This window comes from Netta rufina (assembly GCF_964035555.1).
Source record: "Netta rufina genome assembly, chromosome: Z".
In the NCBI taxonomy this organism is placed as follows: Eukaryota; Metazoa; Chordata; class Aves; order Anseriformes; family Anatidae; genus Netta; species Netta rufina.
Window position 1 is genome coordinate 35,140,799 of NC_140126.1, and position 27,580 is coordinate 35,168,378.

Sequence of the window (27,580 nt, forward strand, 5' to 3'; positions counted from 1 at the left end):
TGCAATAACAAGCAGGGAATACACTTTTTAAAGAAAGGAAATTACATGGACTAATAAAATAAAAAGTGCTTTTTTTTTTTTTTTTTTTTTTTTTTTTTTTTTTTTTCAGCTGGCATTGTACAGGGCTGGAATTACTGTTCCAGTGTTGAAAGACACAAAGGAACACATTGAAACTGAGTTGCTTCTTTCCAGAGAGGAATTAACATCTCAAGTCAAAGGTAGTAAAAACGAGAGATAGACCATTTCTTGCAGCTTTTGCTTTAAACATACTCACTTCTAGTACAGAAAGCAGAAGGGATATTTTATAACTCATAGTCTGAATAATCAGGAGCAAATTAATTTAGTAAGGTTCTGCAAGAGGCTGAACTAGAGGAAGCATGCCCTCTAGTCCAGAAAAAAAGTATTTGCAACTGAGAAGCACACAGACACCTCAGTGCCTGCTTCTGGTTTTATGCATGTTTCATTCAGCGGTCACTCAACTGAAGGAGATTCAATAAGAGAATGGGTGGAAGATTAGGCAGACTGCTTCTAAACATCAGAGTGAAATTTGAGGAAATGTAGTTTCAGCTCACAGCATCACAGAATGGCGCAGCCCTTCCGCTCTTGTTCTGTTTGACCAATTCTGTATTTTTTACTTGGTTCTTCCACCAGTTCTCTTCTGCCTGACTGTTAATGAGAAATCTGAGCTTGTTGATAATAAGGACCCTTAATTGATTATAAGTACATACTTCTTAATTAATTTCAATTAAAAAATATTTAAAATTAAATTTTGAAAACTAATCACATACATAAACAAAAATGAAAAATGTTCTGAATGCCCTCAAATGACACTAAATTCTCTATACTTGGTGATAATACAAAGGAAATTACACTAGTTTGTGATATTCATTATTTGCAGAAATTGTTAACCAGCACTGGCCTTTTTTTCAATTTAAACATCTTATAGACAGTGAGAATTTGTTTGCTCTCCTTAATACTTCTTACATTATTATTAAAAGGAACACCAGTTGTCCTATTCAAGTAAGATATTTAGCAAATCCCTTGTTGATGCACATATACTATTTTTACAGAGAAATTTAAATGCCTGTTTCATCTTAGAACTGTGACAATTTTGGTAACATAATTCTTGAAAGATCTAACAAATTTTCTCACATTTGAAAGTTTTAAAACATTAAACATAAATGAAATGTCATTCCTGATGATCAGGCACTGTGTTTATCCAATCTTTTTTCAAATCATAGGCAGAGAGGTCAGCAGAACATTTTGCAAAAGAAAAATGGATTTATACTGAACTTGAAAAAGGAACCACTTGCTTTCCAGCCACGTACACTTCGGAAATATTCCGATCATCACCTGAAATAACATAGTCAAAAGAGAGAATTGCACATAACTCTATGCACTGATTTTATTAATTAAAATGATGCAATCCACAAAAACTTGTATTCTTATATATCGTTTGTATTCTTATATATCATTTTCAGTTACCCATTTCCTAAGACTGAGAAAGTGTATTTCAAGAGAAATAGTCAGATGCCATAAACACCATAAACATCAATGGGCATTAAACTACTCATGCTTCTTCGAAAAAAAAAAAAAACACATAGTGTTCAGCTGCTGCAGTGGTGTCGTGTATTTTCTATGTATTTAGCAGATTTAAAATCTGCAAATATATACCAGTACAGAAATAGCTGTTGCATACTATCTGAACTAACTCAGGTACCAGGCAGCAGTACCACTCAGGTACCACAACAGCAACTGGTCTGCAGAAATCAGATTTTGTTCTGAACTGGTGACAGGCTTTGCATAAAAAAAATCAGTATTACTTTTCTGTGAAATATGATTTAACTTTTGCTATAAAGACAGATGAGGTTATGAATCTGGCAATTAAACTTATGCACCTGTTCATGCTAAACTGACTACTTTTTGTTCTTTTGTCCCCCACCCCAAAAAAAAACAAAAACTCTTTAATTCTTATTTAGCAGTTATAAATGAATGCAAAGCAACCGCCACATTTATTTAGAAGATCTGTGACATATACAACAACACGAGAGCTTTATGCACATACCTAGATAAAGGAACTTCTCAAGACTGTCCTGTAAAAAATGGGAGAAAAGCAAATTCAGAAAGCAGTATCTGCAAACCCAGATGATAATTATTAAAAACTGATGAAAACAACTGATGAAAAGAGTTTTCCTATATATTCCTATATACTGGTGTCGTGGTTTAGCGCGGCCGGCAGCTAAACACCACGCAGCCGTTCGCTCACCCTCCCCCTCCCTCTCTGGGACGGGGGAGAGAAATGGAAAGTGAAACCTGTGAGTTGAGATAAAGACAGTTTAATAAGACAGGAAAATAATAATAATAATAATAATAATAATAATAATAATAATAATAATAATAATAATAATAATAATACAATGGTGATAATAGTACTACTACTAATAATGTGTACAGACAAGTGATGCACAATGCAATTGCTCACCACCCGCTGACTGATGCCCAGCCTAACCCCGAGCAGTCCGGCCCCCTCCCCCAGCTAGCCACCCCTATATATTGTTTAGCATGATGTCAGATGGTATGGAATACCCCTTTGGCTAGTTTAGGTCACCTGTCCTGGGTCTGTCCCCTCCCAGCTCTTACTGCACCCCCAGCCTGCCTGTTGGCAGGACAGAGCAAAAGGCTGAGATGTCCTTGGCTCGGTGTAAGCACTGCTCTGCAACAATTAAAACATCGGGGTGTTATCAGCACTCTTCTCATCCCAAGCCAAAACACAGCATTCCACCAGCTACTAGGAAGAAAATTCTGTTCTAACTGAAACCAGGACAACTGCCTGCAGACAGTAAAATTAAAACTTAATATACATGTTTTGTCATAATTAATTTTCAGTAGGGAGTATGTATGTCTCCGGAAGAAAATACTGCAGAAATTTGACAGTATAAACAAGTATATGGCTAAAACAGTGCTTTCCTCTTTTTAGAGCTCTCTTATTTTTGGAAAAATAAGGCAAAATTGTAAACATTTTTATAGTCCCAGGAATTTAGCTTCAGTTTTCACTAGTGAAGCCAAGGTAATTCAGCTTTCACTTAGGAACGGATTGCCATTATTGAGTTTAAACTCCAAAAGTTAACTAAAAGTAATTATTCTTCCTTGGCTGCGGTGCTGTGGTACTGCAATTAGCTAACTGTAATTATCAGCTAGAGCTACTGCATTTAAATGCTACATGCTTTTTTTTTTTTTTTTTTTTTTTTTTTTTTTTTCATGGTGATATATATGCCCGTCATTGAGATAGTGAGATTCTGACAAAATCCCTGTACCTCTTGGTTTGAGATACAGACAGCAGTAGGGCATTATACCCAAGTTACTGTTACAGGAAAGACCCTGAAGAGATTTACAGACATTCTGCCTGTATCACAGACCTTCCCCACGTTATTTCCAGTAATTTTCTGGATCATTAATCCTGTTCAGATTACCTCAAAAGTATCGGTAGAGAACAAGTCAAAAGGGCTGTCTGAAGCCTTGGTGTTGATGAGCAGTGCATCAAATTCTTTGCCAACCTCAAAGTTTCCAATCACATCATCTAGTCCTAGAGCTGAAAGAGAAAATAAGCTCACAAACAGATCCTCCGTGCAAGTCTCTTTCCATTATATGGAAGCATCTAGCAACCTATTTGTGATGTTCATGAAAAAAAAAAAAATATTTAGATGACTGCAAAGAAAAACATAAAAGCAAATAGAATGTGTAGGTTAGCATCTGAGTTTTTAAGCAACTCTTCATAAAAAGCATGTGTATTTTGGTGAATTTTTGAAGGGCATCTGTTAAGCATAAAGGAAATCTATGAAAGAATTTGAACCCATCTTAATGTTTGTTCTTTGAATGTTCTCTTTTGATTTTATGTCATCTCGGATCTGATGTATAGACCACCAACTGTTTAAAGTGGAACAATAATTGCTTACATTGCAAAAACTATATTCCAACAGGGGTGTCGAGAGAAAGTCAGAGAAACTGTAAATTAGATAATAATATTCACGTTGCAAAGGCAGTGTAAGATTAAATTGTTTATGTTTATAAAACACTTTAAGCAATGTTGACAGGTTGTATGGACATATTACAATAGTAATATATAATTTGATAATAAAAGGTTTGTTGAGAGCTCAACTAAGGGTAATTAGTAATAACAAAGAACAATATGGTAGGAAAAAAAGTCATAGCCAGATATGCAGGTCCTATACCCAGGTGTAAGACTTGTCTTATGCTCTGTTATACAGCTTTATTATTTCATGCTTCATTGCAGCCTCTCGTTTTCGGGTACACAAGCACTGAAAAACTACAATTTTATCTTAAGTGAAAGGGTTTATTGAATACCTAAGTAGAGACCTTCGAGGTTGCTTGAAAATAATTTAGGATAACTTTAAGTTTTTAAATTATCTGCATATTATATCATAACATCATAGAATGGCTTGGGTAGGAAGGGACCTTGAAGATCATCGAGTTCTAACTCCCCTGCCATGGGCAGAGACACCTCCCACCAGACCAGGTTGCTCAAAGACCCATCCAGCCTGGCCTTGAACACCTCCAGGGAAGGGGCATCAACAGCTTCTCTGGTCAACCTGTTCCCATGCTTCTCCACCCTCACAGTGTAGAATTTTCTCCTAACAGCTGATATAAATCTCCCATCGTTTAGTTTAACACTATTTTGCCTTGTCCTATCATTTATCTGCCTGAGTAAAAAGTTGCTCTCCTTTTTTATAAGCCCCCTTTAAGTACTGAGAAGCTGTGATGAGGTCTCCCTGGTGCCTCCTCTTCTGTTGGCTGAACATCCCCGGCTCTCTCAGCATTTCTTCACAGAGAGAAATTTCTGCAGCCCTCTGATCACTTTCATGGCCACTCCTCTGGACCCACTCTAACAGCCCCACATCCTTCTTGTGCTGGGGGCCCAGACCTGGATGCAGAACTCCAGGTGGGGCCTCACAAGGGCAGAGCAGAGGGGCACAATCACCTCCCTCCACCTGCTGCCCACCCCTCTGCTGATGCACCCCAGGATGCAGTTGGCCTTCTGGGCTGCAAGCAGACACTACTGGCTCATGTCAAGTTTTTTGTACACCAGAACCCCCAGGTCCTTCTCTGTCAGGCTGCTCCTTGTGAGTTCTTTTCCCAGCCTGTGCTCATGTCTGGGACTGCCCTGACCCAGCTGCAGCACCTTCCACTTGGCCTTGTTAAAACTCACGTAGTTCATGTGGGCCCACTTCTCCAGCTTGTCCAGGGCCCCTTGGATTGCATCCTGTATTGGGTTTACATGGCAAGTTTTTGGTAGCAGGGAACTGCAGGGGTGGCCTCTGTGAGAAGAATACAGAAGCTGCCCCATGTTAGATAAGGAATAGTTTCAGCCACCTCCAAAAGGACCCGCTGCTGGCTGGAGCCAATCAAGGGAACAATGTTGGTTGTGTCTCTGGGAGAGCAGATTGAAAAAAAGGGGAAAAAAAAACTGCTGAACAACAGCAGCTGGGAAAGTGAAGGGTGAAAAGCAGCCCTGCAGACCCCCAGGTCAGTGCAGCAGGATGGCAGCAGGAGGTGCTCCAGGCAGGCAGCAGCAGTTCCCCTGCGGGCTGTGCAGGGAGAGGCCCCTGTGGAGCAGGCTGTCCCCCTGCAGCCCATGGGTCCCACATGGAGCAGATCTCCACGCTGCAGCCCCCCCATGGGTGGAGGAGCCCCCGGTGGAGCAGGTGGATGTGGGCTGGAGGAGGCTGCGGCCCATGGAGAGCCCCCGCAGGAGCAGGCCCCGGGCCGGAGCTGCAGCCCGTGGAGAGGAGCTCACGCAGGAGCAGGGGTCTGGGGGGAGCTGCTGCTTGTGGGGGACCCGTGCTGGAGCAGTTTGCTCCTGGGGCATGGATGGACCCCGTGGTATGGAGCCGTGTGGGAGCAGTGCTTGAAGAGCTGCTACCTGTGGGCAGCCCCTGCAGGCTCAGCTCGGGAAGGACAGCATCCATGGGAGGGACCCCACAGGGAGCAGGGGCAGAGAGGGACCCTGAGGGCGCAGCAGAGATGAAGCATCAGGGACTGACCACAGCCCCATTCCCCTGCGCTGCTTTGGGGGAGGAGGTGTAGAAGGTGGATGAGGGAAAGGTGCTTTTATTATTTTGTTTTGTTTTGTTTTAGTTCAGTTTAGTTTCTCACTGCTCTATCTTGTTAGTAATAGGTAATAAATTTTTATTAATCTCCCTATGCTGAGTCTTTTTTTGCCTGTGACAGTAACTGTTGAGCAATCTGCCTGTCCTTATCTCAACCCCTGAGCCCTTTCATTCTATTTTCTCCCCCCTTCCCTTTGAGGAAGGTAAGTGAGAGAGTGGTTGTGGTTAGCTCAGCTGCCCAGGTGGGTAAAAGCACCACACACCCCTTCCTTCTGTTGTATCAATGGCAGAACTCAGCTCGGTGTCATCTGCAAACTTGCTGAGGGTGCGCTTGATTCCGCTGTCTATGTCATTGATAAAAGATATTAAACAGCACAGGTCCCAGCATGGACCCCCAAGCAACACCACTCATCACCAGTATCCATTTGGACATAGAGGCATTGGCCACAACTCTGGGTGCAGCCATCCAGTCAATTCCTTATCTAATGAATGGTGTACGCTTACATATATAGCTATAATCTATAATATGTATGTGTAATATAATACATAATATACATACATATTATACATACAGTACATTAAAAATGTTGAAACTCCTCAAAATGGTGAAATGTTTTGGCTGTCTACCAACTGTCAACTACAATTTTGTCATATTCTTTTAGGTTTGTGAACAGAATGCAGTTTTTAAAATAAACACAAGAGGGTGATAAGTGTTTAGGGTCTCAGCAAAGTATGACAAGAAAAAAAAATCTCTCGTTTAAATTTGCCCAGACTACTTGTCTGGAGTACTGGAAGGCTGAATGAGTAATTTATATTCTACCCTTACAAGTGGTAGAACTTGTTGAAATCAATACATAAACAATCTTACTATATTATTGTAAGCTTAAGAACCCAGATAAAACAAGCACAAGAGTAGCTGGGAGGGGAAACCATATACAAGTCCGGGATTTTATTTTTCCATTCTGTATATGAACTAACTTACTCTCAACCAAGATGAGTACCGTATATATTCTGGGGGAAAAAAAAAAAAAAAAAAAAAAAAAAAAACACTCTCTTTTTTGTCCTCTGACCATTTTCTTTCTTACTTACTTCCCTACGTTACATTACATTCCCTACATTACATTTCTTACCTACATTACACCCTACAGTCCTTGTCCACAGTCCAGACAGGCACTTTGAAGGCATTTTCACTACATCTTTCAAGCTTCCACTAATAGTTTCCAATTAATTGGTATTTTTTCACAACAACAAAAATGTTACATTGAAAGACTTGGGACCAGTTCTTTATGAGGAGGAGGGTGCTTTTCTTTTGACTAAAACTCTAACAAATTTTTGGGAGCAAATATGTGGATTTGCTCTCTATGAAATGACACAAGTTCTGCTAAAACTTTACTAATTGTATAAATCCATATGTGCATACTGATTGTGGCAAAACATTTCAGTGAGACAGAATAACATATATACTATATAACTATATTCTGCAGATGCAATTTTGTCATAAATAACTCTGATACATATCGTGCTTAAACTTTGTGCTGTACTCTCACCATGGGGAAATTTGCATAATGTTTTGATTTGCTAAAAAGACAGTCAAAAGCTGCCTCATTGAGATCTCAACAAGAAGAAACAAAATTAGAAACTGATGACAAACAGGATGCGTGATTTTACAGTAATTGCACAGCTTTTTCTTACATTTTGTTTGCTGAGAAAACAAAGTCTTTCCAATTGGTGTGACAAATTTACAAGCACCAATGATTAAGAAGTCTGAGGATCTTTTCAAATAAAATGTACAGCCCTGAAAAATCATTAGGATGCCTTTATTAAACTCTCAATACTAGTACAAATGCTTTTCTGTAGTGAGAATGGTATTGTTATGAGAGAGCGAAAGAAATCTGTGCCAAGCAAATATAATTTTAGACTTCACTCTGGAATCAGAAAATCTTTAAGTTCAGCCATCCTTTATAGACAAGGAGATATAATATCACAAAAAAAAAAAAAAGCGAAAGTTCTCTCTATATATTATAAAGAAATTTCTTCTTACCTTGGCTTCCTCCTAAAGTTGCAAGTCGAAAAACTTCTTTAAGAGTAAGTCCTCTTTCATTGACTTTATTAATTTGAAGGGTGGTAGATGCCATCATTGTTTTCCTGATAGCATCAAGCATAGAAGCTGAATATCCCCCAGCAACATCTAGAAGGGATAAGAGTCTTAGAAACAAACTTTGGGAATATTTCTGGATTAAATTATTATGAGCATGATTTAAGTGTTACAAAGTGCAAGAGGTAGTAAACATGAAAAGGTTTACTGCTAAGCATTGTCTTTGAATGGGTGATTCCTGACATGAGTTCTACAAGGTCAGGTAAATAAAATACAATGCAGAACTGAAACTTGATCTGGAAAAGTTGTTGTTGAGGCAGTTTACTGATAAGGCAGGAACAAAACTGCTCAAACATCTTTTGACCACCTCTACATATTAAGCCACAAATTGGTGGCATAATGGCTTTCCAATACACACATGAAGGTATGTTTTTGTATCTTCTAGCAATTTCTAAAATAGACCATTTTCTAAGAAAGCTACCAACCTGTACCGAGGCCAAGCTTCACATTGTGTTTGAGAACCTTTTGTACACTTAAGATGCCACTGCTCAACCTGGATTGGAAAAAGAGATGTCTTCTGTATTATACACAAAGGAAAGTTATTTCTGCAGTTCAGTAAGAGGACTTCGGGCAGTTTCAGGACAAGAGTTCTTAGACTGCATGTAATAGATCATGTTTATTAAACAGGGATGAACCATTTACATTCATAAATTTGGATGATGGGTCTTAATCACTAAAACAACTTTTCCTAAAGGAAACTTTTAGTTTTCTAATAAAACAGTTTCAGAGTTATCTTTTGAAAATAAGCTCTTAGTATGTTTGTGAAAAAAATCTAAATATGATGTAAAGTGTACTCCAAGGAGATGGTAGATCATTTCACAAGCTCCAGTAAGCCATTGCAAACAAGCTACTGATTATGTTACAGGCAAAATGCCCGTAGCAGTCATTTTTAGTACCCCAATAGGATACTGTATAGTATATAATTTCTGTGAATATAAATATATTTCAGCCTTTCCCATTTCCCAATAATATATATGTATTCTGGGTGAGAAGGAATTTGCCATTGATAGGACAGTCATAAGAAACTAAGTTTAAAAAAAGAAATACTCGTAGTGATTATACACAAAAATAACGTCCGTCCAGGGCATACCACATAGAAGCGGAACATGAACAGCCATGCTTGATCCAGTATGTCACTTCTGGTGAAACGGAATATGACATATGCAGCCTTCCTTCTGTAGGCTGGACTAGTGAGGCACTGGAACAGGTTGCCCAGAGAGGCTGTGGATGCCCCATTCCTGGAGGTATTCAGGACGAGGTTGGATGAAGCCGTAGGCAACCTGATCTAGTGGGTAGCATCCCTGCCTATGGCAAGGGGGTTGGAAGTAAATGATCTCTAAAGTCCCTTAAAACCTGAGACATTTTATGATTCTATAGTATCTTCATACTATGTGAAAAACAGCTCTTTCCAGTTGTACACCATTAACTTATTTTATTTACTTACGAAAAATTAGAACTGGGGCAATGTGCTACTGCAGATCCACGAAGATTAAAAAGTTCCAGCTCTTCGTCAGAAAGATAACAGCCATGAGCCATCACTGTCTAAATAAAAACAAAACCAACAATTTTAGAAAAAATAGCATTTTCTTCAGTATCTGTAAATTTTTTGCTGCACTGCTTTTAACAGCCAAAATGGCACCTGTTACTGTCAAGGGTAAAGGCATGCCATTCTTGAATGAAGCTTTTGAAATCAAGAAGGGAGGAACTCTCATTAACTTCAATAAGCCTGAGATCCCTCTGCCTATTTTCATTTATTTATATAAAAAGATGGGGTATCTTGTGGTGGTTGTGTTTGTCACTTATGAACTAGCTGCAAGAAACAAAAGAAAGAACTGCCTATCTGGCATAGTACTGTAGTAACTTTATGATGTGTATTTCATAGATATCATAGAGATTAAGCACTGGGGCCAAGAGTGTAACAGATACAATGGAAAGATGTATGTACTTAGTGTGTTTCTCATTGTCTCTCTGAAGTTTTGCACTAGATTGCATCTAGAATATTCTTCAATTAAAACTGGTTCATTTGCTGTAAATCTGTAGAAAAAAAAAATGTACAGGAAAAAGCAGTGTGCAAGAACACTGTAATATGAGGATAACTGGCTACTGCCCCAGAATTACCAGCTCCTACATCACCAGCTTTATCTAGCCTCCTTCCAATCCTACTGTTCCCAGCCCTGTTTAGACTCTTAAAAATAGGCTCAGGGAGTATTAATACCTTTATTGTTCATCTCCCCTAAAATGCCTACATAAAGTATAAGCTTGTCTAAAGTTTCAGTCCCTTCACCAACACCTGTGCAACAAAGAACATAGAAACAATTTACTCTTTCCCAGATGCCACTGACTTTGACAAAACAGTACAAACTTTTCAGGTAACTACAATTAACCAGAATATTCTATACATGAATAAATCTAAGCTATGCTGTGAAGTTGATATGCAGCTACCTTGCTGGTAAGCAGCTTGTTTTTATCATACAGTTCAGTGTAACTCTGATAGGAAGGAAACATATTCTCCACAAGTTTGAGTTCTTCTTCAGTCTCACTTATGTGACTCTGCAATGAGAAAATAAATAGCGATGAGTCCTTTAAATAGCATTATAGCATTTCAAACTTCTGAGCAACCTGCTGCAAGCACATAATGATAGAAAATAGTCTTTCTAAAGCATATAGCTAGATCTTGTCCTTGGGTTTCTATTTTCATTGGAGAGATCCCTGTGATCCAAAACAATAGCTCAATTTCTTCCTTTAAACTTGATCTGAGGAGGTATACCTGGATAGTCTGTCCCTGTAGCATGATGACTTAACAACCAAATTGGTATTTAGCAAATGTTAAAGTAATAAATAAAATGATAGATATGACCATGATTTAAAAGAAAGATAGAAGCCTACCACAGAGTGGACCCTGGGATCGGGGTAACACACAGGGTAACTGCTCCATGTATCTTCAGACAGACTGATCAATTTCTGGTCTCAGACACAAACCTGGTTCCTCCTGTGTGGAGGCTGAAGCATGTACTTTCTGTATTTTCAAATGCTCACCTTGTAATGACAAACAGTCCTAATGTAGTGTAGCTTTAAAGCAACATATACTAGGACTGTTTAACCAAAAAAGAAAAATCTCAAAGGTTCAACACACCTATAAGCTTCAAAACATGCCTTTTTTAAATGCAGAAACCTTATTGTAGAGGAAATTCTACAACAACATTAACAATGTTAAATAAGATAGAAATATGAGTAATTGAGACAAAAGATGAGCAATTCTTTTCTCTTCTGAAATCTGCCCTGTACAGAAACAGCAGATGGCTGAGAGGCAGACATAACAACCTTGGACAAGGGACAGCAACCTTTAGCAACCCAAGGGTTACTCTAACTTACAATACTTGGTGTCAGTTTCCTAGTAACCATGCACTGGGGCTTGATGAATTGTGCATCCTTCAAGCTATGAGCTTTCTCATTTGCTGTGGAGGTCATAGTACTATTGTAGAGTACCTCTAATAATTTAAGAGGAATTTAAAAGACGGGTTCCAAGTTAAGAATGTGGTTTAAGTGCTTTGTGTAAATTGTGAAAATGGCTTGATCTTTATGCTTTCTATCCAAAATATTTAAGTTGTAAACAGAGCTCTCAGAATTTACCTGCACGTGTAGGTCATGAGCTTGTGCTAAATCACCAAGTGAACGCAGCAAATCTTCTGTGCAGGAAGGGCCAAAGCGGGGGGTTACTATAGGTTGTACCCTTGGATACTGAAAATATTAGAAAGACATGTTTGTGATTCCACATATGTATCAGCAACCATAATTAAGACAATCGTTTACACGATTAGATTTTAGCTCTATTGCTTATTCTTTTCTTCAGACTTGCCAATGTGAATAAAGCTCACAGTCATTTTCTTATTTTTATCAGAAACTTCCTCAAAGTAAGAGAATCCTGAAACTTCATCACAGAAGTTCTGCTGAAAACCGGTTTAATGAAACTCAGTGAAGTTCATTTCATTAGAACTCTTTCCTCAAGTCTCTGAGATTTTATCAGACTTCAGCAGATGCACTGGATGCTTCTTCACATTTGCTCACAGTCAAGTATGAATTATAAGAGATAAACCAGACCTTCTTTTGATTTGTACTTCTGTGAGCATCAAAGAGATAGTGATGTAAAGATGCAGAGATATGTAAAGCCAAAACCTTTTTCATCTTTGATCTTCTCTGCTCGTGATGGAGCGGAGCAAACTGTCCCTATACTCTGCTGTCCCTATACTCAACAGACAGGAAGGCTATTGGTAACACCAGATATGCTGTTCAGTAGGAAGCTGTGGATACCTGGACTAGAGCTACAGGTGTTTACTATGCACAATGTAATTTGCACATTTGCACATATAGACAATGGCTTTACAACTCTGCCTTCAGATACAGGGAATACCTACCGTTCTTTGTGCACATGGAACCACTAGAAGAAAGTGTGTGATATCTTGTCTTGCAGTTTCTTATACCATCTCCCAGACACAAGCAGCTCTGGACTTCTGAAGATTAGTATACTTACTCTACCAATACATATGATTTAGGCATTAAACTCTAGGCATCTACTCTTGCATGTTTTGAGCCATAAACATTAACAAATGGAGCTATCAAAATGAAAGGGCTGACAAGAAAAATTATATCCCTGCTTTTAATATTGGAGTGTCAACCTGTACCTACAGAATTTCTTTAGAAATACACTGGAAGACATGTGGTGACCCAAAACACTGACATGGTAATGGATTAGTAACTGTGCTGTAAAGACACCAATCTGTGTTGGTGAAAACTTCTTTTATTTGTCTATTTATATACCATAGAGTGATGGACTGACTTCCATCTGCCTTTAACAGAAAATTTTCCTCTGCAAGAAGCTGAACACTTTTAAGTGAATAAAGAATGTTCACAGAACATTACTCTGCTGTGTTCAGACCACACAAATCTGAATTTGTGCTGCTAGAAGTCAATTTCACAGCAACACAACTAGAAGAACACTTTGCAGACTGATGATTTCTGTCTGCTATACAGGAAGATCTATATTTATTGACTTGTCACTAAGTCAGTAGAATTTGTCAATGAGATTAACTATTTCATGTATTCACATAACATCTTCTGTATACAGAAGTGAACAGAAAGGAGAAGTCTACTTACTTGCCTTTCCGTTAGCTCTCTAACAAACCTGAAAAAGTATAGGGAAAAATCTGTTATAAATTTGTCACCTGTGATCTGTGTTATAAATTATGAAAATAGAGAAAATATTTACTTAAATGTTCTGTTAAGCATTTCAGGCATCTATCAACTTTTTACAGGAAGTTGTGCCAGATTCTCAGATGAAATAAGAAGATGCAACACAATCAGGCCAGGACAGTTACAAAAAAAGATGCTAGTTGGGAATTTGACCTTGAATATGCAGAATCTTTTCCATTTGCAATAATTAACTTTAGACACATGGTAATTACTTTGTGTTCCCACCGGAAACCAAATACATATAAACATTAAATTAATTTTAAACATAATTACATCCTACTGTTGCAACTTCAGAAGAAAAAAACAAAAACACACAAAAAACAAAAACACTCTTATATGCCCGTGAATTTAAACCACAGCATTAAACATATTATGATTTTAAAATCCCATTTGTAAAAGATGCCGCCATATTTTGTACATTGCTTACAGTAGTTACAGATGTCCTCGTGCACTTAAAGGACCCTTAATTTTCTAGATATGTTTATATTTATGTTAGTGTATATTTACCTTCTATGAGGTAAATCTACATAAGCTACCTCACAGAACTCTTTGAAAAGCTCCCAGCAGCCAATATGGACAGTCGTTACTGTTCATGGAGCAATATGGAGCAAATAAAGCTCCCTCTGACTTTGAAGAGAAGAAATACCTTAAACATTTGTATGCATAATGCATAGAATTTCAAAAAGCCTTTACAATATATTCTGATCAGGGTCTCTGAAATTTTATGCCATAGTTTACCGTCCAAAAACTCCATAGTTTTAGTCACAATAAACATTGGATCAAATCTGTTAAATATGTTTAGGTGGAAAAGAAAATAAATGCTGGAGACTAGATTCACAACACTGTGGCTAGTGCCATATCACCAGTTGAAAGTGAGAGATATAAGCTAAATTTCTGCAATGAACAAAGGACTTTTAACACACCGTTGCTAAACTTTGCAGGGTGAATTAGGCTTTTGTCTGTCCATCTCTCCTCCTACTGATTCACCAGATATAATAAATAAATATATACCAGATCAGAAATTGTAATGCAAATACCATTCTCAAGAGATAATAGAAAACCTTAGGATGGCTGTTTTCATTTTTTCACGTGCATTACAGAGAATCAGCATGGTTTTAAAACCTAAAGAACTAGCTTTAAATAACCTGTGCTTTGTTGATTTATAACTTCTCTATAAGGAAATAAGCTCAGGTTCAAACAACCAACTTCTTCAGAACAGGTCTGAACATGGGTGTTCCACTTCCAGATGACTGCTAGTGGCATATAACATATTCTGCTTTTCATTTCATGAAATTTTTATTCAATCCTGTTCACATGAGAAGGGCAGATTGAAACAAAACACTTTGAACTGAATATTATCTCTGTGCCTACAGTACAAACATTTCTGTAGGTTAACTGCAAAGAATTGAAATCAGTGTAATAAATTTTCTGACAGTGTGATAGATCACATTTCTCTCTCTCTCTCTCTTTTTTTTTTTTTTTTTTTTTTTAATAAAAAAGTCACCCTCTTAAAGGGAGAGCTTTTTCATCCTCTGAAATTGTACTGGTGAGGAGATTCAGGCCTGATGAGGTGAGTACTCCTGATCTATGCTGACAAGCACAGATCTCTTCTCTAGACAGCTGTCGAGTACCTATGGCACACTCTCATCCAAAGCTGAAGAACATTTGTTATTAATATAATTGCACGGGAAGGGAGTAGAGGCACAAGATGGGAATTGAAAAGCTATTTAGATCATTTTGAAGCTTTAAAAAATGGCAGAACTGGAAGTGCTACCACGCTCAGGCCCATTCAGTGGGATTCACTGTATTACAAAAACCAGGGATTTAGGTGAACAAAAGCAACTGTTAGTACAGTGCAGGTGACTAATACTATATGTTTCAAAATGTCTCTAAATACAAACACGATTTATAACCCATGACTATTTCTAACTTTTAAGAGCATTGTTCTAGCATGACTTGCAAAAATAAGATGGCAATTTCACTCAAGTGATGTAAGAGGTTTACAATACTGTTAGGTATTTACTCTTTCAGCATGATATTTGAAACATTTACACATTTGTATAAATAACCCCGTGAGCAAAGTCCTACATCTGCCTAAGCATTTTCAGAAGGTGGACACAGAAGACAGGGGAAGCCTGAGACAGCTGGCTCCCATGCTTAAGCCCTGGATTCCCCTCCAATGTACAACAAATCCACCATGCACATTATCTTCACTTGATTATCCTTCATTCACTCATTTGCAATTTAGAGTAGTTTCACTGGAGAAGAAGAGAACCAGAGCACATTTAGAAGTGGGTAAAAAAATGAAAAGCCAACTCCTACCACTGGAGTAAAGCTTTATCCTAAATGGGGAAAGGAGATAGCTCAGAAGTTAATGGGGGCAAAGGAACTGATTCTCTATCTCTCCACCCCTGTCAGGTCACGTAACCTCTACCCAGACAGCTGTGAAGGGAAAAGAAGAGGTAGAAGCCAGACCATAACACACAGGTCTTCTCCAAAATGTGATGCTGCAGCTTCTCACTTCCTTAGGCAAAGCCATGGAGAAACTGAACATGCTGTGCAGCAGCTGGGTAAGCATGTATTGCCAGAACTGTAGAAAATAATACTATAAGAAGAACAGGATAGTTCCTACACCTGTAAATCCTTGATCACGGCTTCACCCTCACTTTCAAGTGCATTAAAGTCTTATTTCTAAAGGTTGTGCCAATAATTTAATAGTCTTACCTTTCTGTCTCTTGAACAGAATCAGCTGTAGTCTCTTTGTAGTGTGGTACAGTGTCATTTATATCCATACAGACTTTGCCAACAAATGCTCGTTGTCCAAATTTATCTGTTGAGATGCGTAAGAAAATAAAACTCAAAATCACTTGTTCTTTACAAAAACTGCTAGCAAAACCTGAATTGAAAAGAAAATAGTAAATTTCACATCTTCCACTTTCATTTAAGATGAACAGAATTTATGTTGTTTTCTTGTCTTTAAGTTGGGGCCATACTTGTGATCTTTAAAGCCAAAAAGGAAAGAGAAAAACTGCATTTAAGTAAGAGTTCTCCTCTTCCACATTAGTACCCAACTTTGTGTTATAATTGAGGACTGAATTACCAGTAGTTTAACCACAACCAGAATTCATAATGGTAGTGAATGAAGATGAGCACTGTGAAGCAGAGGATGAGAAATGTCCCCCAGCAGGGAGAAACGCATCAAAGTACAGTAGCTGCAGTAGGTGGTCACTCTGAGCTAAGAAAATGAATGAAGATGTCAGCAAACCCTGTTTCCTTAAGAGAAGGTAATGAGAGAAGTCCTAAAATGACTCCCATTTGCAGCTAGAGCTACTTCTGGCCTACCTATTGAGATTTGTCAATGCTGTGACTCAGAACTTAGGTTTAACACTACAGAAATACATGTAACATTAAATTCTAAGCTTGTAAATGTTTTCCTAAATCTTTTTGCCCATTGTTTAACATCTGAGATGTTGAGTAAACCACTTTCAAAGTTCTAGGGTTTCCTAAAAAATCAGAAAGACTATGAAATTTTTGGTGGAAGCTGATTCTTATTGTTTCACTCTCCTATGGGAGCTGAGCTTTGAGAATTCTTGCAAGAAACACAAAACTTGAAAAGAAATGACAGGGATTTGCAACAGTGAGCAGAAAGAAGGGATAAGATCCTGATGCAACTCCCATTGTTCTGGTTTCAAAGGGGGTGTGGAAATTTTTGATGTTGATTCTCAACTGAAACATCAGAGTATCAGGAAGTTAAAGCACTGACTGCACCTCTTGCCATTCAGCCCTTTAATCCTCAAACAGCAAAAGGCTAGAAATAGCAGAGGACTGCCCTGTAGAAAAACTCCAGCAGACCTCTCTCAAGCTCAGACAGGAGCTGATTTGGGAATGAAGTCCAGCAGAGGCAGAGGAAGCAAACAACAGTAGAGGAGAGATTGTTAAGCAAAGGGTAACTAGGCAGGATTTGGGGGATGTGGTATGACAGAGAAAATGAATAAAAAAAAAGTAAAATTAACAAAATTGAAAGACAGATCCTTAGCTACTCTAAAACTCCCAAGCTCTGTTTCCTTCAACTAACAGTCTGCATAACATCCTTGAGAACTCACTTGTACCATCTTACCTATAATTTCAGCCAGAAGAAGAGACGTATCTGTGTGAATTGAAGCAAAGTAGCAAGCTGTAGTGGTGCCATTCTTTAGAGTTCGTCTCTATAAAAAGAAATCAGTTTCAACAGTTTGGAAAAATATAGTCTAGCTGCCAAAATGCAGAATAGGCTGTCTGATTTCAAGCTGCAAGAACATTTGGTTATTGTGAAATTCCATGGGAGTTACAGTGAAGTTGGAAGGTAAAATACAGATTTTTAATTTCATAATAGCTTTTTAAAGTCTGAATGTTAATAAACACAAAAAATCCTCTTCCAAAGCTATACAGGTTTTTAACAATGGTTTAATAAACCCATGGAAACCAGTCTGTATTTCCTTCACTCAAAATAGAAATAAAATTCTGATTTATGTCTAACTTGATTTTTACTTAGAAATACAAACAACCAGTCATATATGTTATTTCCTAGTTTGGAAAAGCTCTCCAGTTTTCATAGTGAAGCACTGTAAGTAACTGCAAGGTAATACCTTTGGGAGAAAGTAGTGTTTTTTATTTGGCTATCTAATGTGGCTGGGAAAAATAACCAGGCTTTCAGGTACACAAATTCTTCATTATCCCTGAGGCCAAAGTAACAAACTCCAGAATAGAAGGAAGCTGAGAACCACTGCTCAGAGTGTAATTTAATTATTTATCTAATTATATATTTTGAAAGGAATGGGTGCATTGCTATCTGTTCATATTACATTTGGAGGACATACCAGTAGATGAAGAGTCATGTAAAGTTACATTAAGTCATCAAATCATTTATACTTTCACTCGATCTTGAGACTAATGCATACGATATTGATGTCCTATCTACCAGAAGGGCTTAAATTGGATTCTGGCTAGAATGTAATGTGAGAATACATATTTTTTTAACAGGCCAGAAGGTGAGACATACAATGCAACTTTTAAGAATGGCTACACCAAGCTATTTAACAAACATGAAGCTAAGCTCTGTATTTTTCATAAAACATTCAAATTAAAATCTTAATTAAACTAAAAATATGTCTATGGGTGTGCCTAAAATGAGTCACAAAAATAATGTCACTGCTGAGACAAACTACCTTCATCTTTTTTTTTTTAGTTTTTAAGACCCCCAAATGTGTTTTTTTTATTCCTTTTTTTTATTATTCCTAAATATTAAATATTCCTAAATATTAAATTTTTTATTCATAGAATTGTTGTTTAATGAAATCCAAAAACTTTTTTTTTCCAAAAACATCCGCATAAAAAATCAGCTTTTCTAAAATTTGAGGGACAGAGGTGGTTCCAGATACAAAATGGCAAATTTCACTTAATTCATTTGTTTTAGCAACTACAGAAAGTATTTATTGGAAACAGAATATTGGCTTGAAACATTTCACTATGTTTTAAGTACAAGTCCAAAAATATAGATACATATCTGCTTCCTACAGGTTTAGTCCCATTTCTAACAGTGGAAGGTTATTATAAGCCCCAAAGCATGATAAGTGCTCTTTAAAAAAAAAAAAAAAAAAAAAAAAAAAAAAAGACTATCCTTAAATTGTTAAAAGCTAGTACATTTTTCAAACCCATTCTTTGTTTAGTTGCTGTTAACTCGTTTTTGGCCTCAACTCATGCGAAAGAGTTGTACATATTGCACAAAAGATTACTTCTGCTTATCATTTTTAAATTTAGCACCCATTTCCTTGTTTCTACGTCACCAATTAGTATAAATTTTGGTCTATCTCACCTAGGCCAGTTGTTTTTTGTATACTTTTAATTTACTCCTTATTTGTCACTTTTATAAGATAAACAAACCAACTATTTTTAGTCTCCCTTTCTATTTTCCCATGTCTTTGATTTTCCTGCTGTTCCATCTCCACTGCATCTCCACTGCACTCTGCACTCCTCTTGCCCCTCTGAGCTCTGCAAGAGATATTCAATATAAAGCTGTGGCACTGATTTATAGAAAAAAAATAAAAATAAAAAATCCTTACTCATTCAAATGCCTTTCCCTGAATCACCGCTGAAGATTCAGAGAGGCTTTTACTGAGCTAAGGCAATTACGTCCAAGTTACTTGCAAAGCAGTACATTCATTTTGTCTTCCAACTTGATTAAGACTGTAGTGAAACTGAGAAGGTGGCTCTCAGAACACCTATATTCCTCAAGCCATTTTGTACTTTCCAGTTTGGACAGGAAACTATTGGTTCCATAAGAAAGACTGTTTTAGCAACAAGAAAACAACAACTAGCAATGCAGAAAATATTAGTTATTTAGATGGCTGGATTCTGTTCTGACACATCTGGCCATGAAGCATTGCAGAGCTACTGGTATTCTGCAGCATTATGGGTGAAAACATTTTTCTGATCTTGTCCTGTTTTATATCTCCAGGGAGAGATGAACCATTGTGTTGAAACTTCTCCAAATAACTGAATTCTCACTGGCAATTCTTTTCCAGGTAATGTTATTAAACATGCTGCAAAATGAGTGCTTGTTCTGGGCTAATCTCACCACATCTGAACCAATGGAGACAGTATGTTGAAATGAGGTGAGATCACCTGTAAATTATACGTAGCTGAAGGCGTGTGCTTGTGACTACATTTTATGACCAAGCTGCTCCTACTGCTGTGATTGTGCTAGATGGCAGAAAGCTGTTTTTTTTTTTTTTGTTTTTTTTTTTTTAAGATTTGTGTTGCAAGGACAGTATTTATTACAGGTTCATTACATTATTATTTTGACAACACGTTGTCAGAGTATTAGACAAACACAAGACAGTTTATAATGGTCATTAAGACTTAAGAAAGACTTAAGATCTTAAGAAAATACTTCAGTGTATGTATTAAGAGGTACATTTCAGTTATAGCACAGAACCTACTCTGCAATGTGACCTTGCTGTTTATTGTTCAAGTGGAATTTGACCTCAAAGCCTTTATATTGCTCAAAATCAGACTAGCTCAAATACAGCCTCTCTCTTTAATTCACAATACCATCAACAGACTTCTATCAGCAATGAAAGGTATTCCTGCTACAGGGTCCTCAGCTACAGAATCTTCTCACTCAATTGTTCCAAAACACCTCAGACTTTTTGTTGGTGAGAAGTGTCTCCTACTTCACAAAATCATTGCAGAAGATATGTTCGTAATACAGACGTTTTGTGCAGAAAAGGAAATAACCTCTGAAATGTTTGTTGTTTGTTTGTTTGTTTTTGTTTTGTTTTTTATCATGTTTGATCATTTCTGAATTAAGGTTGTCAGCACCTACCGGCAATGCTACCTCTGAAAGTACTCTTAGATGCTTGTCAGTGTACTCAGATATGAGAAAAGATGATTAATGAGATGGTTCTTAATCAATCACATGATTAAATTAACTGTCTTACCAGCAACAACAGAACAAGAATGGAAGTAGCAGGCAATGATCTTGGCTATCAACTAGAACAGTGGATGTGTTGTCAGTTTTATCTGGTTTTCATGACATTAAGACACATTCTCCTATTTCTGCTGACCTGAAAATTTATGTATATTTTACAAATAGTAATGTTGTCAAGCAGGTAAATGAAATATGGAAAAACTTACAACAACTCTGGTGTACACTTCTTCTGCAAAATCACTGTCTTTGAATTTGGCTTCCGTTGGGAATGTGTAAGTAGTTAACCACTGCAAAAGAGGTAGATCTACTCTTGTTCCAGCAAATGAATACTGAGGAGCATGAATATGTGTGTCAACCAATCCTGGCATGAAGAATTCACTAGGGAAAGAAAAGAAAACAGCAATAGTCCAAAACATCCAAAACTTTTTCCAAGAAAAGTAGTTTTTAATTAAGCAGTATGTTTGAGCAAAAGCCATCAGAGTAAATGACAAGTACAGATCAACCTTACTATTTCGGCACCAGCATATCCACTCCTACTACACCCCTACCCATACTCCTTTACTATATGAATTACTTGTCTAACTTTTATACAGATTTATATAGGTACCTGCAAGGAAAAAATCTGTGGCTAGAAACTTATGTAAGTGCATGATGAATCCAATTGTCTGTAATGTTTACCCAGACTGAATACCAGTAAGTAAAGCCGAACTGATTTCACAATAATTAAAGTTATTTCACAGAAGAATCCACCTGAGCAAGAGAAGATTCACTCTAGATCCCTAGCATAGATATATTTGTAATGCCTCTAGATGTGAGATGTTCACAGCTACAAAACTAGAACTTTCTGCATCCCAGTTTTCTACTACTATATAAATGTATCTATATATATTACTCATTCAGTGAATTTCAAGGTTTAATGAAAGAACAGCGTGTCTATGAGTACATATATAGATGCTGGACAGAAAAGGAAAAAAAAGAGCTCTGTTCAGTGTCTTGACAGGAAAGGTGTCTTTACAATGAAAGTGCAATAAGGTTCGTTGCCATGCAGTACTCATATAATAACAGGGATGAGTACATCAACATCACCATGAGGTTCCTATAATTATTTTGTTTTGTGCTGGAACTCCATATAGGATCAAATTTCCCTCAGCCTTCCCCCCTTCTCCCTGGATACTGAAAAAACAGTGATTTTGTCTCTGTAATTTCCCTTCTTCATGTTTTCCTGTATGCTAGAAATGCTGAAAGATCTTTCTCAATCTTACCCTTATTCCCAGCAACTTCCATTTTCCCCAGGCTATTTCAAGTGGAGAAAACATCTGATGACTCATGTACGCTGTACGATAAGTAATCCAACAAAGCATACAAATTTTTTAACAGCTGAACACTAAAACTATGCTGCAAATCTAGACTCAACTACAAGTTGCTTACGGTTGTGCTATTGTGTGTAAAGCATTGTAGGTACAATCCAAAACTTCACTAGAAAGGCGGGGGATTTCGTTGGCTGAACAAAAAAGAAACACTCAGAAATACATGGCTCTGTTTTTAGAGGGTTTAATACTCTAATTTTATTAGTTTTTATTAGGGAATGTGTCAAAGCCCAAGCACTTTAGTTTTATATCTGCAGTATCAAGGCTACCTACATTTATTAAGTCTAGAGTTTCGAGCAGGCACAGCCTGCTGCTAAGAATATGCAATCTAAAATGAAGAAGACCATCTAGGTAAATGATTTTCTCAAGGAAGATCGTGGTCTTACACTTTGTATGAACTGAAGAAGTTATGCATGAAAACTAAATACAGCATTTTGGTGTGCACAGTACATGTCAGCCAGCAGAATTCAGTGATGGCTGCAGTCCCAAACCAAGGAATGCAAAAAGTACACAGATGGCTTGCACTGCAGGCCTCACCCAGAATGCAGGCAGCCCTTGGATTAAGAGCTCTTGCAGAACTGAAAGGGAGTTTTGCCCATAAGATGGGATTTAATATATTCCCTGCCTCAAGTTATTCACACCTGCACTGCTTTGCTTAGAGAGTAAAATGCATTTGCTGAAGTTAATCTGAATACAACACTTACTGATGACTCAGTTCTCTTATGTCAGATGTTTTGAAGCCCCACTTCTTAGCCAGCTGCTCTTGCTGATCAGCTTGCTCCAAAAACACAATCTAAAAGAAAGGAAAAGATAGTTATATACTTTAAGTATATATCCTACTTTACATGAAGGCAACAGAAGTCATATCTTAGAACAGATTTTACACACTTACTACAAAGTGATAGGTTTGCATTGAAATACTTGTTATTCTTGACTGTTGGGTTTGATTTTGAAATACCTACTCACAACCTCGTGAATAGCACCACACCATTTGTAACTTGGAAGAAAAGAATTAATTCACTAAAAGTAATAATTCACTAAAAGTATTTAGGCCCTTCAGCCAGCTGAATGAGATATCTATCTGCATGGGGCTTCGAACACAGACCTGCTGAAATTTCTGATGAGCAATAGAGAAAATGTCACTCAGACACTGAAGTCAAAATGAATGCAGAATGACTAATGTTAGAGCTGCTAAACCAGGAGAAAAAAAAAAATAAAAAGGAAAAAAAAAAGGAGAAGGGGAGAGAGAGAAACATGCAATACCAGATGGCAAATGCTGGAAACGGGTGTTGCCATGGAAAAGAAGTGACTATTATATACTTTTAGAGCGCAGATAAATAAAACACTTAAATTATGGAAGAATGAAAAAAAATATTTTTCAAAGGAAATGAATGCATGAAATAAACCTAACCCTGACACCTGGGCCATTACTGCCAAATGCAGCTGTAGATGAATCAGAAACACATGTATATTATTTCCAAACAAATTTCCCAGCAGGACTGCTTGGTTTTCCAAGAGATGTTCCTCAATCCTTTAGTAGGCCTTTGTTCTTGACATCTTTCTAACACTCTAAGGTTCTTGAGGTCCCATGTTTGGGCGTTTTCCTGAGTATTTGCTCGTACATTCCAGGTAACTGCCCTGGTGACCTGGGAACCAAACCTTTAAATTGGTGCTGCACCTTAACACTATAAAGGCAAGAAGAAACCCTGTGCCAAAGTCACTACTGAATCAGAGAAATGCATGGATGAGAAGACTGGCTATCTGCTTGCAATGAAGCACTTTTAGAAAGTTATCACAAAAAGCAACAGCTGCTAGGACCAGTGCTCTAACATTTCAATCAGTTCTGATGTGTCATCCATGTGATGGGGCTAAAGGATCCAAAAATGAGGAGCTGTGTGGTCCCTGTCCTAGTGCCTAGCTCAGCCCCTTTTTTTTATTCCAAGTGATTTCTAAAGCACTGCCATCAACACATAGCTGGTCCAGCCAACTACATATTAACCCTGACATAGTAAACACTGACTGCCTCCAAGCATCACAGTGCAAATAATTCTGCTAACGTAAGAGTGGAAAGTAAATTATATTGCCCCTAAAAATATGCCTTTTTTTTTTTTTTTTTTTTTTTAATCCAGCAGTGCCTGTGTGTAACTTTGTTTCTGGCTCTGACACTCATAGATGAACATGAGTAACAAGTCATTTCTTCTCTTCCATGTCACATCCTTTGATGCTCAGAGGAAGAAAGGCTGAGAGAGCTGGGGGTGTTCAGCCTGAAGAAAAGAAGGCTCCAGGCGGACCCCACTGTGGCCTTTCAATACTTAAAGGTCTTATAAAAATGATGGAGAAGGACTCTTAACTCAGGTAGGTAATGACAGGACAAGGTAGAACGGTCTTAAACTATAAGAGGGAAAATTTAGATTAGACATTAGGAGGAAATTCTTCACTGTGAGGGCAGTGTGGCACTGGCACAGGCTGCCCAGAGAAGCTGTGGATGCCCCACCCTTGGAGGTGTTCAAAACCAGTCTGGATGGGTTTTTGGACAACCTGATCTGGTGGGAGGTGCCCCTGCTCATGGCAGGGGGGGTGGAACTTGATGATCTTTAAGGTCCCTTCCTACCCAAGCCATTCTCTAATTCTACGGTTCTATGATCCTTCTCAGCCTTCCCTGTCTCCACAATGATTAGCTACCAGCATTAACACGTATCTCTTTCCTGCCACTGACCATCATGCTGTCTTATTTTCAGCCTCAGTGAGCTGCTGCCAGCACTGTTTAATGTGGCTACCATATTCAGCACTTTTACAATTAGAGATGCAATGCCTATTGTTTGTCATGTTCTCAGAACTGGAACAGGAGGCTAGATGAGAGACAGGAGCACTTATTAGACCCAGCTCCTAAGCAAATAGGCCAAACTGCGGGGAAGGACCAAGCAATGAACCCCAAATGGTTGATGTTGACTTTGTACCTTCCTCCCTGTACACATGCCACTTGCTATCCCAACTGGCTTAAGCTAAACACTCATGTTTGGCAATACTTGATAACACTGACTCATTCCACAGCTCTTGCTCTTTCCGTGCCTTCAGCAGGAGCTTTTATCTTTGTTCTATTTTCTTAATATTTTACTCAACTATGTTATTTACACCAATGTTTCACTGGCAGCTCACATTTTGCAGCTGACTCTATTTTCTTTGCCTCAGGGAATACCATTCTTTCTATTGGCAGTTCCTCAAGAGCAGCACCACAGCGCCCTACAAACCACTCAATTAAACATAGGCTTATTTTGTTAACTTGTGGTAACTTGGGTCACCAAACCTGACAGCAATGTTTTCTCTGCTAAAGTTCCCTTTTCATCTACAGGTAAAGCACACAGAGCTGACACTTCATCTCCTGCCTTTACCAAAGAACTGTCCCTCCTTGCTGCGGGGCCTGGGCAGTGTTTCTATGGCACCAGATGTATGCTCCTGCTGCTTTGAGGACAGACTGGGACTAATACTGAAGAACAGCACCTGGCTGCACAAAAAAGCTGGTCTGCTCACCTCTTCTGAGATCATGCACAATTTTTCCATGATGGAATCAGCAACATGAGGCAAAAGAATGATAGCTGCATAGTTAAGTTTAATTATTTGGGAGTAACACTGACAAAGTATTGGTGTATATTTTGACAACAAAGGTAAAAAAATTTCTAACCATCTTTGCAAAGCACCTCTTCAGTGATTCCATTGGAAGTGCTGCATGAGGCAAAATTATGAAAAAAAAAAGAAAAAAATAAAAAGCTAGAGGGTACCAAAACTCACTGTATTTGATCCTGGAATTTAAATAGTAAAATGACAGGAATTCTCAAAAAGATAAAAATATGAAAGTCCCTGCTACACTATTCTGGTGGAAATTTTCTTTTTGGATAACAGTGTTTTCTGGAATTTTTTTAAAGAACTGTGTGGGAATGTGCCAATTAATGCATGAAAAACACTACCCAGTGAATCCTCGTTCACTAGGAGAAAGGGAAAGAGTGACTCTGCCTGAGAGCAGAAATTACTAGATACAACCTACTAAGTTGTCTGGTTTCCAAGAAAATCCCTTATAGGTCTTGATTTCCTAAGAGCATGGAGTAGTCACTTTTTAGCAGACGTTACCATTTAAGAGAGCAAGACAAAGATACAAGTTTCTGCCTCCTGCACCTGAGTAACACAAACCAAACTACTCATTCAGGTCTATTGCTTTTAGTTGACACCACCCAATAGAGAGCTTTGAAAGTTTGTATTCACCTCCTGTAGGCCAACATACAGCTTCTCAGAGGCCTTGCTATTGCTTGTACCAGACTCCCCAGGAGCAGCTATAAGAGAACTGTCTTGAAAGAGGCCCTCGAGAACCCGTGTGGATGGTGAGAACAAGCTGTAAGAGCCCAGAGTGTGCTTTGTATTTCAAATGCTGCTGAAGCCTGACAGAGTAGTTTAGTCACCAGAAGGAAAGAAAATGACTTTTTTTATTACACACAGGGTGGCTATGTACACTGCTGAGCCTCGAAGAAATTAACAGCCCACCTAGGCAGTGTGTGCTGTGAAACCCAGTGCCACTGTTGACCCTGTCAGGGGAAAGGTGCAGCTTCCCTGCCGGGATCAGTCCTGCACTACCTGTGAGTGAGTGTTATGCTCGTTCTTAAACTTACCATTAACACTCCCAGCCTTACCATTTTCCTAACTTTCTACGGGTACGTGCCACGTTTTTGTTGTTTCTTTTCCCTGCGACGAGCAGTAAAAGCTTCGCTCGGATGTGCACGAGTACCGAAGGGGGGGGGGGGGGGGGGGGGGGCGGGGGCAGAGAGACGGCAGCGCCATTCCTGCTATTTCGGCACTCGCCACCGGCACAACCTCCCCAAAACGCAGCCGAGGAGCCCTCTCCGCGCCGCGGGGACGGGACGGGGCACCCAGGGGAGGCTCCGGGCCCCTCCGGGCTGCCTCGACGGGGGGCGCTTCCCCCGGCGGCTCCCTCACGGGCTCCGGACCGCGGCCGGAGCCTAAGGGGGTGGACATCGACGCCCGAGGGGCACGGGGAAGCCCGGAACATCTCCCCCCGTCCCTCCGCATCTCCCTCCCGTCCCGCCGCCGTCCGCTCCTCACCGCGCCGCCGTCGTCCACCCCCAGCAGGTGTCCGTGCAGGATCTCCATGGGGGTAGAGAGCCGGGAGTGCACGAAGGTCCCCCTGAAGACGTGGGCGAGCGGCGGGCGCTGG

The 27,580-nt window shown here is 38.7% G+C and overlaps 1 protein-coding gene across 1 annotated transcript; it reads right to left on the bottom strand.

The window, feature by feature from the left end:
* Positions 1-1,262: 1,262 nt before the first annotated feature.
* GDA (guanine deaminase) lies at positions 1,263-27,580 on the bottom strand. Its single transcript, XM_084304758.1, has 14 exons — positions 27,469-27,580; positions 23,067-23,155; positions 21,202-21,373; positions 17,645-17,732; positions 16,252-16,357; positions 13,432-13,459; positions 11,911-12,018; positions 10,723-10,830; positions 9,725-9,822; positions 8,706-8,773; positions 8,167-8,313; positions 3,471-3,589; positions 2,066-2,093; positions 1,263-1,353 (listed from the first exon to the last, which is right to left on the bottom strand). The coding sequence occupies exons 1-14, from the start codon at positions 27,514-27,516 to the stop codon at positions 1,283-1,285; spliced, it is 1,278 nt and encodes a 425-aa protein (XP_084160884.1). The 5' UTR covers positions 27,517-27,580; the 3' UTR covers positions 1,263-1,282.

What these genes read in the sequence shown, in the direction of transcription:
- GDA (XM_084304758.1), bottom strand. Translation starts at nt 27,516, where the DNA reads ATGGAGATCCTGCACGGACACCTGCTGGGGGTGGACGACGGCGGCGCG. An exon ending in GGGTGGACGACGGCGGCGCG is followed by an intron (nt 23,156 to 27,468) that starts GTGAGGAGCGGA and finishes CCTTTCTTTTAG; the next exon opens with ATTGTGTTTTTGGAGCAAGC. An exon ending in AACTTTAGGAGGAAGCCAAG is followed by an intron (nt 3,590 to 8,166) that starts GTAAGAAGAAAT and finishes TTTCTCTTTCAG; the next exon opens with CTCTAGGACTAGATGATGTG.